This window comes from Papilio machaon, chromosome 6 (assembly GCF_912999745.1).
Source record: "Papilio machaon chromosome 6, ilPapMach1.1, whole genome shotgun sequence".
NCBI lineage: Eukaryota > Metazoa > Arthropoda > Insecta > Lepidoptera > Papilionidae > Papilio > Papilio machaon.
Window position 1 is genome coordinate 5,053,911 of NC_059991.1, and position 12,471 is coordinate 5,066,381.

The 12,471-nt window shown below is 32.0% G+C and overlaps 1 protein-coding gene across 1 annotated transcript; it reads left to right on the top strand.

Annotated features, from left to right (window-relative positions):
• The first annotated feature begins 1,423 nt into the window (after positions 1–1,423).
• On the top strand, positions 1,424–8,288 carry LOC106714828 (origin recognition complex subunit 3). Its single transcript, XM_014507944.2, has 12 exons — positions 1,424–1,678; positions 1,751–1,894; positions 2,218–2,396; positions 3,124–3,232; positions 3,388–3,617; positions 3,799–3,946; positions 4,128–4,253; positions 4,599–4,913; positions 5,063–5,443; positions 5,818–6,051; positions 6,671–6,852; positions 8,186–8,288. The coding sequence occupies exons 1-12, from the start codon at positions 1,646–1,648 to the stop codon at positions 8,280–8,282; spliced, it is 2,178 nt and encodes a 725-aa protein (XP_014363430.2). The 5' UTR covers positions 1,424–1,645; the 3' UTR covers positions 8,283–8,288.
• The last annotated feature ends 4,183 nt before the right edge of the window (positions 8,289–12,471 follow it).

The window sequence follows — 12,471 nt, forward strand, 5'->3', positions numbered from 1 at the left end:
AAAAATAAACATAATGACAGCTGACACTGACAGATATGGTGATGTGACGTATTCACAACATAAGCATTCATAAGTTTAGAAGAATTATAACGAAGTGGGTTGGGGCAATATCGCTTCAAGCACCTTAGTTTAAACTGAATAGTCGAACTGCTCAGTTAAAACTCACGTGTGTAGAAAAATCTGAGAACTACAACCGTGCAATTTGACTGACGATCTAATCAAAATTTCATTAGATCTGAATGATAAAACTAACGTGTAAAGAGAAAAACTGCTCAGTTGCCAGTTTTTTCATTGTTACGGTGAGTTTTCAATAACTATAATTAGACCTTTTTTAACGTGGGCCTTACGCTTACGCATAATGTAAATCCTTATACGTCGGGGTTGCACCGACTAAAATCCCACGGTGGTCGCCCACAGCGCTAACGAGCCCCTCTGTTGGTGCTTAGAGCTCCTACCCTAAGCACCAGAGACCCTAATAGTCAATCATGGTAGCATCACGTCAGCTCGGATCATTTCGACGTCGTCTGTGACGTCCCCGAGCGGGATTTGCCCTCTCTCGAGCTCGTTCAGACGTTTCTTTTATCTGCAAAACGGCCTCGCAAAAGGAAGCCACTCTCCACGCTGCAGTCCTGCTTAGCATTGCTGTAAGAGCAGGCAGAGACAGATCCGACCCAACATGCTCTTCTAAACCCCGCCGTTATAGTTGTCAAGCCAAGCATAGCGCCGGAGTTTGTGACGCAGTCCTCGTTTCCACCACAATGGAAGCGGCAAGCCGATTAATTAAACCTATTGATTAGAACTTTAATTAGATCTATTCATCGACAAGGATATCTGACCCGGTGGGCATATGTTAAACCAAAATTATAACAGCTCACTGGCGCCTTCCTGTAAATGATAAAAAGTGTCACAAGATCATGAAGGTTTTACATATTTTTTTTAATCTTTAATTTAAACTCAATAAACTTTAATATTATGTTGAAACAATTTATTATTTTAGAATAAAATCTCAATCACAGAAAAAAAGATTTAGCCTGCCTTTGATCCCGGTGTGACCATAACCCCCGACGACCGTTAAAAAATTGAAAACTTGTAGTGTCAATGTCAAATAGGAATGATCTGGTTTTGATTTTCATGGAAACGGTTAATTTGTTTTTTTCAACTAGTCAAAAACTAGTTTTGTACCCTTGTTAATCATACATTCAATAAACCCGAACTCTGGCGAAGAAAAGAAAGAAACTAGTGATTTTCATACAAATGAACGTTTAATTCAACTTGTTATTTTTTTTTAAAAAATGAATGGGTGAATGGGTGAAACTTTGAAGGATGATCAACAGCTATTCAACTAGTTGGTGAATCAACGCCCATCCCTATGTTAAATCCATTGCCAATAGAGTATTAAAGTATGAGTGTTGAGTACTAAATAGAGTAAATTCAGAATTCGAACTTTAAAATTGTTTTTGAATTGCCTTAAAACGTTGAAATATAATACAATATTTTTTAACTTCTTTACTTAACGTCGTATGTGAACTCTGAACCATCGGGCTTAAAGATTTTTTTAACGAAATTGTGTACTTATTAAATCTATCTTGACTACATGCGCCAAAAAAATCAATTTTTTGAATTGACCACATAGTTTTATTTAAATATGGATAAAGATGAAACGATATCTGTATCAAAGGTATAACTTTTTATAATGCTGAATAATTTATAAATTTATACAGTTAAGTCTCAAATTTCAAAGCATTTTCAGGGTGTATTTTTATTTAAAAATGGATTCAAGAAAAGTTTAAAAGCTAAACACAAACCTAAAGTGTGGGTTCAATCTCGGTTTAGAAAAGAGCCCTGGTACAACTGTTTCCAACAGACCTGGAATTTGTTCGAAGTTAATATAAAGGTAAAATAATCCATTTTAACACAAAAAAAAAATGATCCAGAATTGATATTGAATGCAAATTAACTCTGCAAGTAATTTGATGTCATTAAATATATTAAAGCAGTTATCGGTTTTTGCAAATATCTTGGTAGCCCAAGGTCATCGGTGCACTGCACAGTTTCATCCCGATACATTGCTACACCTAAAATTGCGTTTTGCAAAGTGAGTTTCACACAGTAATGGATTGCAAGATTTTTGAAAACATTTGTACAGTAGAGTTAATCCTCCATTATTTTTTATATATATTTGTTATTACTTATAAATTTTCATATTCCTTGTTCCAGGAACTGCATCATCAAACCTATAGTACATTACTGAATGATATTGTTGATTACATAGAGTTTCATCATATGAATAATTATTTTGGATCAATAGAAGGAGTTATACCCACTGCAACACTAATAACTGGAGTCAATCAACCAGACCATGTCTCCCAGTTTAATGCTCTCATTAATTTAATAAGGTATTTTTTTAAAGGTTTTTATGTTTATTGCAACCAATTGCAACCATAATTGACTAAGGTTTAGTCACCCTTACCTTAGGGTAGGCTGGAATCCCTAGCTGTGGGTGTATTGAGTAGACAACATACTAGGCTTTCAATGTGGTGTAGGTGGGAAATGTGTAATGACAAGTATCCAATTAAAAACTATAGTGTTTCATGTTATGATCTGAGTCACCATAAAGTTTGTGTGGCACTGCATCCAGTGAGAAATTGCTTGTACTGAATTTATTTGTGTATAACTAATTTACTGAAATAGATAGATAGATAGATAAGCCTTTATTCACTGACCAGAACATTTTTTTTTACTTAAATTATTATCTTATATAAAACTAAAACAAAACAATTATAAGTACATAACAAAATTTTCAGCATCCAGTTTCCTTGTCAGGTTGTCCTTCGTAGGCCTTGCATAGGCCTCCCCGAGATTCTTCCACACTTCCCTGTCCCGGGCTAATCTTCTCCACCCCTTCGGTAGATCATCTTCCCATCTCTTTACTTGACATCCTCTTTGTCTTTTCCCATTTCTGGGGTACCATTCCATTACTTCTCTGGTCCATTTATCTTTATTTGTCCTCATTATGTGTCCTGTCCAATTTCATTTAAGTTTTTTGATTTTTTTAGACATCGCTTACTTTTCTTTTCTTCCTGATTTTTTGAAATTTACTGAAATACTAAATATTAATTTTAGACAAAATGTAACACCACACATTGCTATGACTCATTCACAAGATGGATCAACAACCAAGTTACTTGTGGAAAATGTTGTTTGGCAATTGATAAATGGACAAGGCATGTTGGTTAGTTATAGTATTTATTTACAATGTTTTATTAATTTCATTGCACTTTTAATACTGAATAATAAAAAAAAGAAATATTGTAGAAATTTAACTTGAAGTGTTTGTCAAATGCTTTGAATTTGAAGTATTAAAAGAATATTGGTTTGTGATTTTAGGATCATTCAGAGAATGAGAATATTGACGACAGTATGGAATTTAAATTGCCAAAGTTGAAGAAAAATCAGTGTACAATGAAGTCTTTGCACAATTGGTATCAAAATGCATGTGTTAATAATTCACCAAATAAGAAAAAAAAAGTTAACACAAAAAAGCCCCTTATTATCATTATACCTGACTTTGAGAGTTTTCATTGTAATGTTTTGCAAGATTTTGTTATGATTGTTAGGTAAGTTGATATCTTTATTTGCATTTAGGTTTTTTTTAGCATAGATGGGATGATATGCTTTAGTTGTTGTTTTACTTTTTTTTGTGTAGTTTAACTATTTATTTATCAATTATTTTATTCAACCTTTTGTTGTTTTTTTTAGTAATTTAATTACTTTTAATTTTTTTTTGTTTAATTTTAGTTCGTATATATCTAAACTGCCTATAGTCCTAGTTTTTGGAGTAGCAACATCTGTTTCCGCATTACATAAGTCGTTTCCATACCATGTATCTTCAAAATTACTCATGAAGGTTTTCCACTCTCATTCATCACCAGTTTATATGAATCAAGTAAGTATTTTAGGCAAATTAAAATATTTTTAATAATCTAATCCCCTCTATTGTTAATAATCTTATTTTAATTGATAATTGCTCTTAATTTTTAATAAGTATTCCTCAGCGCAGTACATCTAGTCACTTCATGCAGTATAATTTATGTTTTTGTTGACTTGCTATGTTAAATAATTTTCAGGTATTAGAAAATATCTTCCTAACACACACAAGTCCTTTCCATCTTTCGGGAAAAGCATTTGAATTGTTGACTGATGTGTTTCTATTCTATGATTTCTCAGTTGCTGGACTTTTACAAAGTATAAAGGTTAGTATTTAATTTAATTAATATACAATGTATAGGTTTCGAGTTGGACTGAGTCGACTCACAACTTAACATTTTTTAATTACAGTCAAAATCTGTTATAACGACATCGAAGGGACTACTCATATTGAGTCGTAAAAACCGATAGTTGTAACAACCGGTGACAGGTATTAATAGGAAAGATATGTATATAACATTCAGCCAGGACCTTTTATTTTGGTCAATTTAACCGGTATGTTGTTCTAAACGATGTCGCTATAAACGGTTTTGACTGTATCCATCATATCAAACTTAGTAACTAGAAGTATTTCATAGCCAAAGTATTGAGGTTATTTTCTTATATTTCAGTACTGTATGATGGATCACTTCTATGGAGACAATATTAAGATACTTTGTTGTGCCCGACAAGACATAGATAGCGCTGTTGCGGCTTTGTCTTCGCACGACTTGGAAAGTGTCAGACAATTGTTGTCTTTTAGACCGTATCTAGAGGAACAGAATTGCAAAATAAAAATTAAACTTTTCGAAGATGATAATTTCTTCAGAGAAATATTGTGCAAAAAAATGCACGAACTTCACGACTACTTGTTTAGTTTTTATTCATGTATTAGATTATTGTTTGTCTTTATAAAAGATTTACCAAAGAATATTTTAGGAAAATCGGTAAGTACTTTTCAATTATATTGATTTTAGCATTATGTTTTTCGTAGTGACCTTTTGGCTTTTTAATTCAGTCTTATTAGTAAGGTAACGCCTAATAATAAAACACCGTGATTTTTCAAATCATTTACTTTGCTAATATTTTGTTTCAGGTTCGTGAAATATATTCAAAGTGTGCTGTCGAAAACATAACCGGTACTCAAGCTTTTCGCGAATGTATGCAATTAATAAATTTTCAATCACAATATAAATTAGTAGATACCATAAAAGATGCTTTGAAATCAGTAAATACTTGTTTACAAATTACCTCTCCGATGAAAGCACTTCGTTCTACACCAGTTAAGAACAATCAGAATGATATATCTGTAAATACTATCGGTGAATCATTAATGAAAACAATAAGGATACATTTATTGATGTTTTTAAGACAAATAGAAAGTGCTAACAACCAAGCTACATTGTTAACCGATGGAGATGAAGACACAGAAATTAAAACAGAGGCCGTACCCGGGGATAGATATAAATTAAAGGAGGTATGTAATGTACATTACTGATAAGTAATTTCTGTAGTTAAAAAAGTGAATTTCAATAGCCATTTGATTTAGTATCATGTTTTACTAGCGGTCGCCTGCAATTCGTCAGCGTAGGATAAATAATAAAACTATAATATGCTCGCATGCATCAGCTATTTTCCTTTCAAAATTGGTCCAGCCGTTCCGGAGATTATCCTCAGCAAACGAGACCTTGCGAATAGATATACAAAAATGTTAAAATTTGTTTTTTCGTAATCAGGAACGCAAATACATCACATGTACGAAGCATAACTTTTTTTCTCTATATTACATACAGACACTTCACTTTACTTCTACCTTATAGTAGATTTATGAATTTTCTGATGTTCCTTTAGAAGCTACTTCGGGCAACAAGAGTGGAGCGTGTGCAGTCAGAGTATGAAATGATAAGATCTAGGTTTGTGAGTTACTTGGAGGAGGTGTTCGCTAAAGCCCTGCAGCCGCCGCACGCGCAGACATTCCACGAGGTTTTGTTCTTCAGCGATGTCGCCAATGTTAAAAAGCAGATTGTTGGCTCTCCAAGAGGTGCCATACACACCGCATTAAGCAACCCCGTTTATTATTTACAGGTAAAAAAGAACAATGTTTTTCTTTTACATACCTTATCTTTTATAGTAATAGTTTTTTTTTACGTATATATTGGAATCGAATGAATTTTTTTCTAATTATCATAATCTGTATTGATATTTATTTCTCCATGTACTTAGCGTAGTTTAAATAGGATAGATCCTTAATGTAGGATTTGAATACCAAATCTAACGCCTATCATCTAACGTCTGTGAGTCAGTTAGTTTTTTTTATAACAAGGTGGCAAACAAGCAAGCGCACACATGAATACGCCGTAAATGGACCGGCCGCTCCCCATAGACATCCGCAATTACAGATGCGATGTCTACTTTTAATCGACGGAGGAGAGGACATACAGAAAGAGAATAATTCCCTTTCCTATATGTCCTCTCCTCCGTTAAATCCAGTTCCCCTTTCCAATCTTTCCTTATAAGTGTGGGAAGGGAAAGGAGACTAAAATGAGGCCGGCACCAATACGACACGCATGTTCATCAAACGATATACATAATTGCTTCCACTTGACGCCTGTCTTCTGTGTGGTCTTTGTATTTCACCGGTCATACAACAGATGTTGTCGTAGCTTGCGTCTACCAATGTTAAAAGTGAAAGTTAACATCGTAGTGTAAATGCTGTATCCTGCCGTCACCGGAGAGCGTGTCTGACACGTTACCCGACGTCTCTCTGACGTACAAGCTTCATAGAGAGTGCGGGAAACACATCAACCTGTACGACTGGCTGCAGGCCTTCGCCGCTATAGTTAACCCCACTGAAGATGACCAAGCGCATCAAGACCCTACTGTACAGTGAGTATTTAACAATAGAGACTTTTTAATGTTTGCAGAAGACTGATGTCGGTACTTTGCCTGTACGGTTCCTTATATAAACATAAATAAGTTGGATTTATTGGTAGGGATATAGAGGGGCTGAGATGCCATAGAGATAGAATGAGAAATATAGATAGAGGGGGATAGGGATGATAATCAAATCAAACCTAATAGTATTGTCTAAAATATATAGGTTTCTCTCAAACCTGAGTTTCCGTTTATGGAAGTCGTCTGTCGGGTACGGACAATGACTCACTTATAGTGGTTTCAGCATTATCCAGATTCGATTGTAAAAGTATTTGATACTATTAATCAGAGCAAAATATTCGCTTTTCTTCCGTCACACCAGAAAGGAGAAAGAAAAAAGATGTTGACATCTTTTCTCCTTTCTGGTGTGACGTCATATTACTGTCGTTTACAATTATCGTATCTCCTGTGGAAGTTGCGCTTGAAATTTCCTGCTAGTTCTCTATTGTATAATATTAAGGACTTGTTGTCTATCTTTATTTTCAATAGTCGGTTGAATCTAAAATATGTTTTTATTATTTTGATACCTCAAGTACTTTTTGCATTTCAAAGTGTTATAGGTCGACTGACCGAGAATGTGAAATCGGCCAAGTATTTAGGCTAACAAAAAATTGCAAGCAAATTTCAGAATTGTATTTGTGCTATTTTTTACTGCATTATTTTTTTTAAATGTCCTTGTTCCGGGTTCGAATCTCTGTTGGAAGCAATATTTGATTTGCGACATGAGCGATTGCTAAGTGGACAGCGGCCATGACACTTCGCGCGTCTGCTTTGTGTACTACTTTTTATTTGCTAATTGTTACATGCTTTATTCGCAAGGATAAGTGAATGCAAATTTCTTATAATTTATTTTATAACTAGCCGCTGCCCGCGACTTTATCAGCGTAGAATTAAAAAAAATAGCCCTAAAAAAATTAGTAGTAATATGGCGTCGTGCATCACTTGTCTGGTACAAACACGGTCTGGCGAACATAAAGACAAAAATTTAAAAATTGATATTTCTTATCAGAAACACAAATACATCACGTGCACAAAATATGATTTTTTTTCTCGATATAATAGACGCTCAAATCTTATTAATATGTATTGATTTATAAGAATTCATGATGGATGTAACTACCATTGCCTAACAGACTTCGTATATTTGAAAAGATATCGCTGAAGCTGAATCCCTACTTACAATATACGATATTTTGTAGCCGTCAGTTTCCTCTGCCTAAACACTTTAATGAAGTACATTAAGCAATGACTTATTAAATAGGTTTGTAATTTTTTTTTATTCCAGAGCTCGATTTAGTCGCGCCGTAGCAGAGCTTCAATTCCTAGGATTCATAAAGTCGTCTAAAAGAAAGACTGATCACGTAATGCGTTTGACTTGGTAACTTAGTACAACAAAATTGTTTAAATATGTGTTTATAATGTGTTTAAAATAAATGAATAAATGTATTTGTTTTTTTTTATTGCTTTATACTCTTAATGATAATATTAACCCTATTACTCGTACGATTTGTGTATCAACACAAATAGGTGCAATGGTAAGATTTATTTAAAAGCATAGTTTAAAAATGAACATCTTATTTGGTATGCGGCCAATTTGATTTAGCGTTATTAGGTTTCATTACGCATAATAGATTATGATAATAATGGCAGATAGGCTCGCCCAATATTTAATTTCTGACTGCTTCTACGTTCTAGGGTTGTATCCATTTTTAAGGAATCGTGACATGATTTTTTTTAAATGTAGTAATTTTTTGGTGTTGTTTTATCGACTAGCTGTTGGTGCCAGATGTCGCTTGGTTGCATTTTAAGGAAGCAAGAAATTAAATAGATAATGATAAATCTAGGATTTTCTGTCTTTTATTTTAAAAGAAAAAAAACTTGTAGCCGGCTAATATTTCAAAATCATAGTTTTACATGGTAGGTTCTTACTAGGTAGACAACATCTGGACGTAATGTATATTTAAAAAAAAAAATGGATAAATTCAAGAAGTGTTATTGTTTATCTGGTTAATGGCTCTCTCGTTTAAGCCAACCCATCTGTGGTTTTGCCGATGTTCGTGGGCATCGGTAACTTTTTTCATTAACGGTCCATTGCTTTTTTGCCACCTATTTATATAAAAAGCATTATTTCTTGGTAAAGAATTTACCATAAATTAAAAAAAAACGTATTTGTCTTAGTTGTTGGTACAAATGTTGCGGCCAAGTCAAAACTATGTCCTTGTGTTTCTTGTGATGAAAAAAAAAATATATATCGATACCAGTGTTTGTTTAAGAATTTGCATAATACAACATTACTATTACGAAGAAGGACAAGTGTAAAACTTGTATCCGTATGAAAAATAAACCAAATTAATACCGAGGTAGACGTCGTAATAATAAAAGGTCATATTGACTTCAAATGACCGTTGACCGTTGAAAAAACCAATGAAGGAGAATCGCCGTTTTAGAATAAGAAGTAATACAAGTAATAAAGTGTACATTTTATCGTAAATTAAATTTTTGGATTAAATGAGTTTATTATTATTATTATTAAAATATTGCACTTTTAGTAGGTTTTAAACTAAGTGGGAAAATAACCTGTCTGATTATTATTAAATTAATCCTAAATTCAATATAACTCTTGAAACTTTTAGAGCTTAACACTAGCCGAACAGCCAGCTAGAAAAATATTAAGTACTAATTCGAGTTTGTACAACTCAACTATTATTCTAGACAACTGTCAATATAAGATAATGTAAATTCTCAAAATATAAATAGTAAAGATATATATTTAGAGCACAAATTAGGGATGTTAACATTGAGTTAAAAATCGATTTTTCGAATATCGATTTTTACAGTTGATGATAAAAATCGATTTGTCGATTAATCGATTTTCAAATAAAAAATAATCGATTTTAGTCGATTTTTATAAAAAAAAATTAAAATACAGGGAAAATATAGAAATACAATATATTATTTCCTTGGCACTTATTGCAATAAAAAATTTTATAAAATAAAATAAAAATTAAGTAAATGTAGTAAAACAAAACAACAAACTTATGATTTTAAAAACGAAAATATGAAACAAATAATTTCTTAAACATTCATTTAAACACTAAAAAAAATATTAATAATCACAAATAAGATAAACTAGCTGTGCTAATGACTTCTTCCGCGTGAAATACTTTTTTCGGGTAGCATTTTAATTATTTAGGCTAATTATTTTACTTAACATTAAAAAAAATTACATCAAAACATATTAAACATACAAAACATTCTCATAAACCTTATATTTTTCCATACAAACTTTTAAGTCCTATTCCCTATTGTTATTTTGCTCCCTAGAGGGTAACTTTTACAAATTTAAAATGTCATATTTATTTATATCAAATTAACAGACTAAAAATAAGTTTCAAGCTTCTAATTTTTTCAAAATTAAAAATTCTCTTTCAATCACATGAAAATCCTTTTTTTATTATTTCATTGAATTCTATTCTATTTCTATTTAATAAGTAGCCCATGTCCTTTCTTCAGGCTCTAGATCTAGACTATCTTTGTACCAAATTTAATTTAAATCGGTTCAGTAGTTTTAGCATAAAAGCGAGACAGACAGAGTTGTTTTCTTATTTAATTTAATATTAGAAGGCATAAGTATTAGAATATAAAAATATATTAAACTGACTCGTTCATTTACAACAATTTGCAATGAACTTGTTTATCGTATCATATGTCGCAGGGCGTGAAATATCTCATCGATAGCGCTTTTAGAAAAATCGAATAAATTATATAATCGATTTTTAAAAAATCGATTTTTGTAAAAAAAATAATCGTTCCATAAAAATCGTAAAAAATCTTATAATAATCGATTTTTTCATAATCGATTATTATTTTAACATCCCTAGCACAAATTAATTAGCAAAATAGGTGTATTCCATACCATTTTGTTTCGGTTATACGATATGAAAATAAGTAATTAGTATAAATTCTCGTCCAAGATTAAATGGCGGTGTCGTTTTTCATTTCTCATTACTTTTCCCTTGACCATACACCTGATGATATTTTTATTGATCACAATGATGTTTAAGGTCAGTAAGGTGAACTGGATTTTACAAGTATCGAAGACTTGTAAAAAATTCACGATGATTTTAATGCAAACGAAGGTTTAAGTGAAACATTCGACTAAGGTTATTTAAAGTAGCGTGGATTTTTTTATGTTGATTAACTCTCAAACTCATTGAATATTTTTTTGTATTGACTCATAATATAAACATAGGTGGGCCCATTTAATAAGCCACATTAATTGACGGCTATCAATATTAGCTTCATAGTAAGATGAGCTGCTTAAAACATCGATTACAGTGAATGATTTGATTCGTACTTTAAACATAATATGCTACTTTTTATGCGAAAAAAGGGTTGAAAGGGGGCATGAAAACTTGTATGGAAGTATCGTCATTTTTACAGCTTATTGAAACTTATTTTTAGGCCGTTAATATGACATTTAAAGTTTATCAAAGTTTTCCCTTAAGGGTGTAAACCTACAATAAGAAATAGGTGATGAAAGTTTACATGGAATACGTAAAGTTATTGTGAATGTTTTATAAGTTTAATATGTTTTGGTGTATTATTTTATAAGGTTGAGTAAAATAATTGGCCTGAACAATTAAAATGCTACCCGGAGACAGTCTTTCACGCTACGCGTTATTTATAAATTATTTATTTTAATAGTATTTGCTGTATAAAGGTACCAAATGTGTTATATTGAGTTATTGATCAAACCTTCACGTCTTATTAGTAATGGACCCTCAAATTACACAGGGTGTGGCATAAAGGCGAACCGACCTTGAATTATAATTTCTCGAAATAAAGAATGGGCCGACCTATGGAAAGGTTAAGAGCACATCGCTTTTATTTGCATCTACCGTATCGACGCTAGACAAGTTTTTTCTAACGTCTTTAATTAACATATAGTTGCTTACTGATAATTACCTACATTTTTTCTATAATAGATATTATTTTTACGTATTTGACCTTTGCAAGTTAATTAATTTTTTCATGCTATTTCGGCTGTCATTTTTTTTATTATAGATATCTGTCTTGTGACATTAAATTAGCAATAATTGGAAAACATAGCCATGTATTTATACAACAAAGATACATCAAGTGCTCACCCTAAATGAATGAAATATCTATTCTTACAAAATTGTAAAAAAAAAGAAACTATGTATATTCTATTCCTAAGGTGTATTTAAAACAATCAACTATCGTGACGTGTTTAACAATTGTAATTTAATACACACGTATTTTAATATTAAACTAAAAAAACTCGTTATTTTTATTGCAGCTCATTACTTTTTTATTTTTTTAAATAACTTCACTTACCATCTATTACCTCAGCCTTGAGGTTACTTTAGTAGATATTTTTAAATCTATCGACTCCAAATTTGTCTAGCGTCATTGTAGATATAAAAATTCTTTACCAAATGTACAGATATTAGTTGCTAAATCTGCTCACTCCCATCGGATTTAAAAAAAACTTGAGAGGTGTTAAGGGACACCCGGATGGAACGAAGTTCCTTTCGATTAATTAGC

Excerpts from the sequence above, each read along its gene's own strand:
- LOC106714828 (XM_014507944.2), top strand. The coding sequence starts at position 1,646 with ATGGATAAAGATGAAACGATATCTGTATCAAAG. Across the intron at positions 1,679-1,750 it reads AAACGATATCTGTATCAAAG|GGTGTATTTTTATTTAAAAA; the intron begins GTATAACTTTTT and ends AAGCATTTTCAG. Across the intron at positions 3,233-3,387 it reads TAAATGGACAAGGCATGTTG|GATCATTCAGAGAATGAGAA; the intron begins GTTAGTTATAGT and ends TTGTGATTTTAG.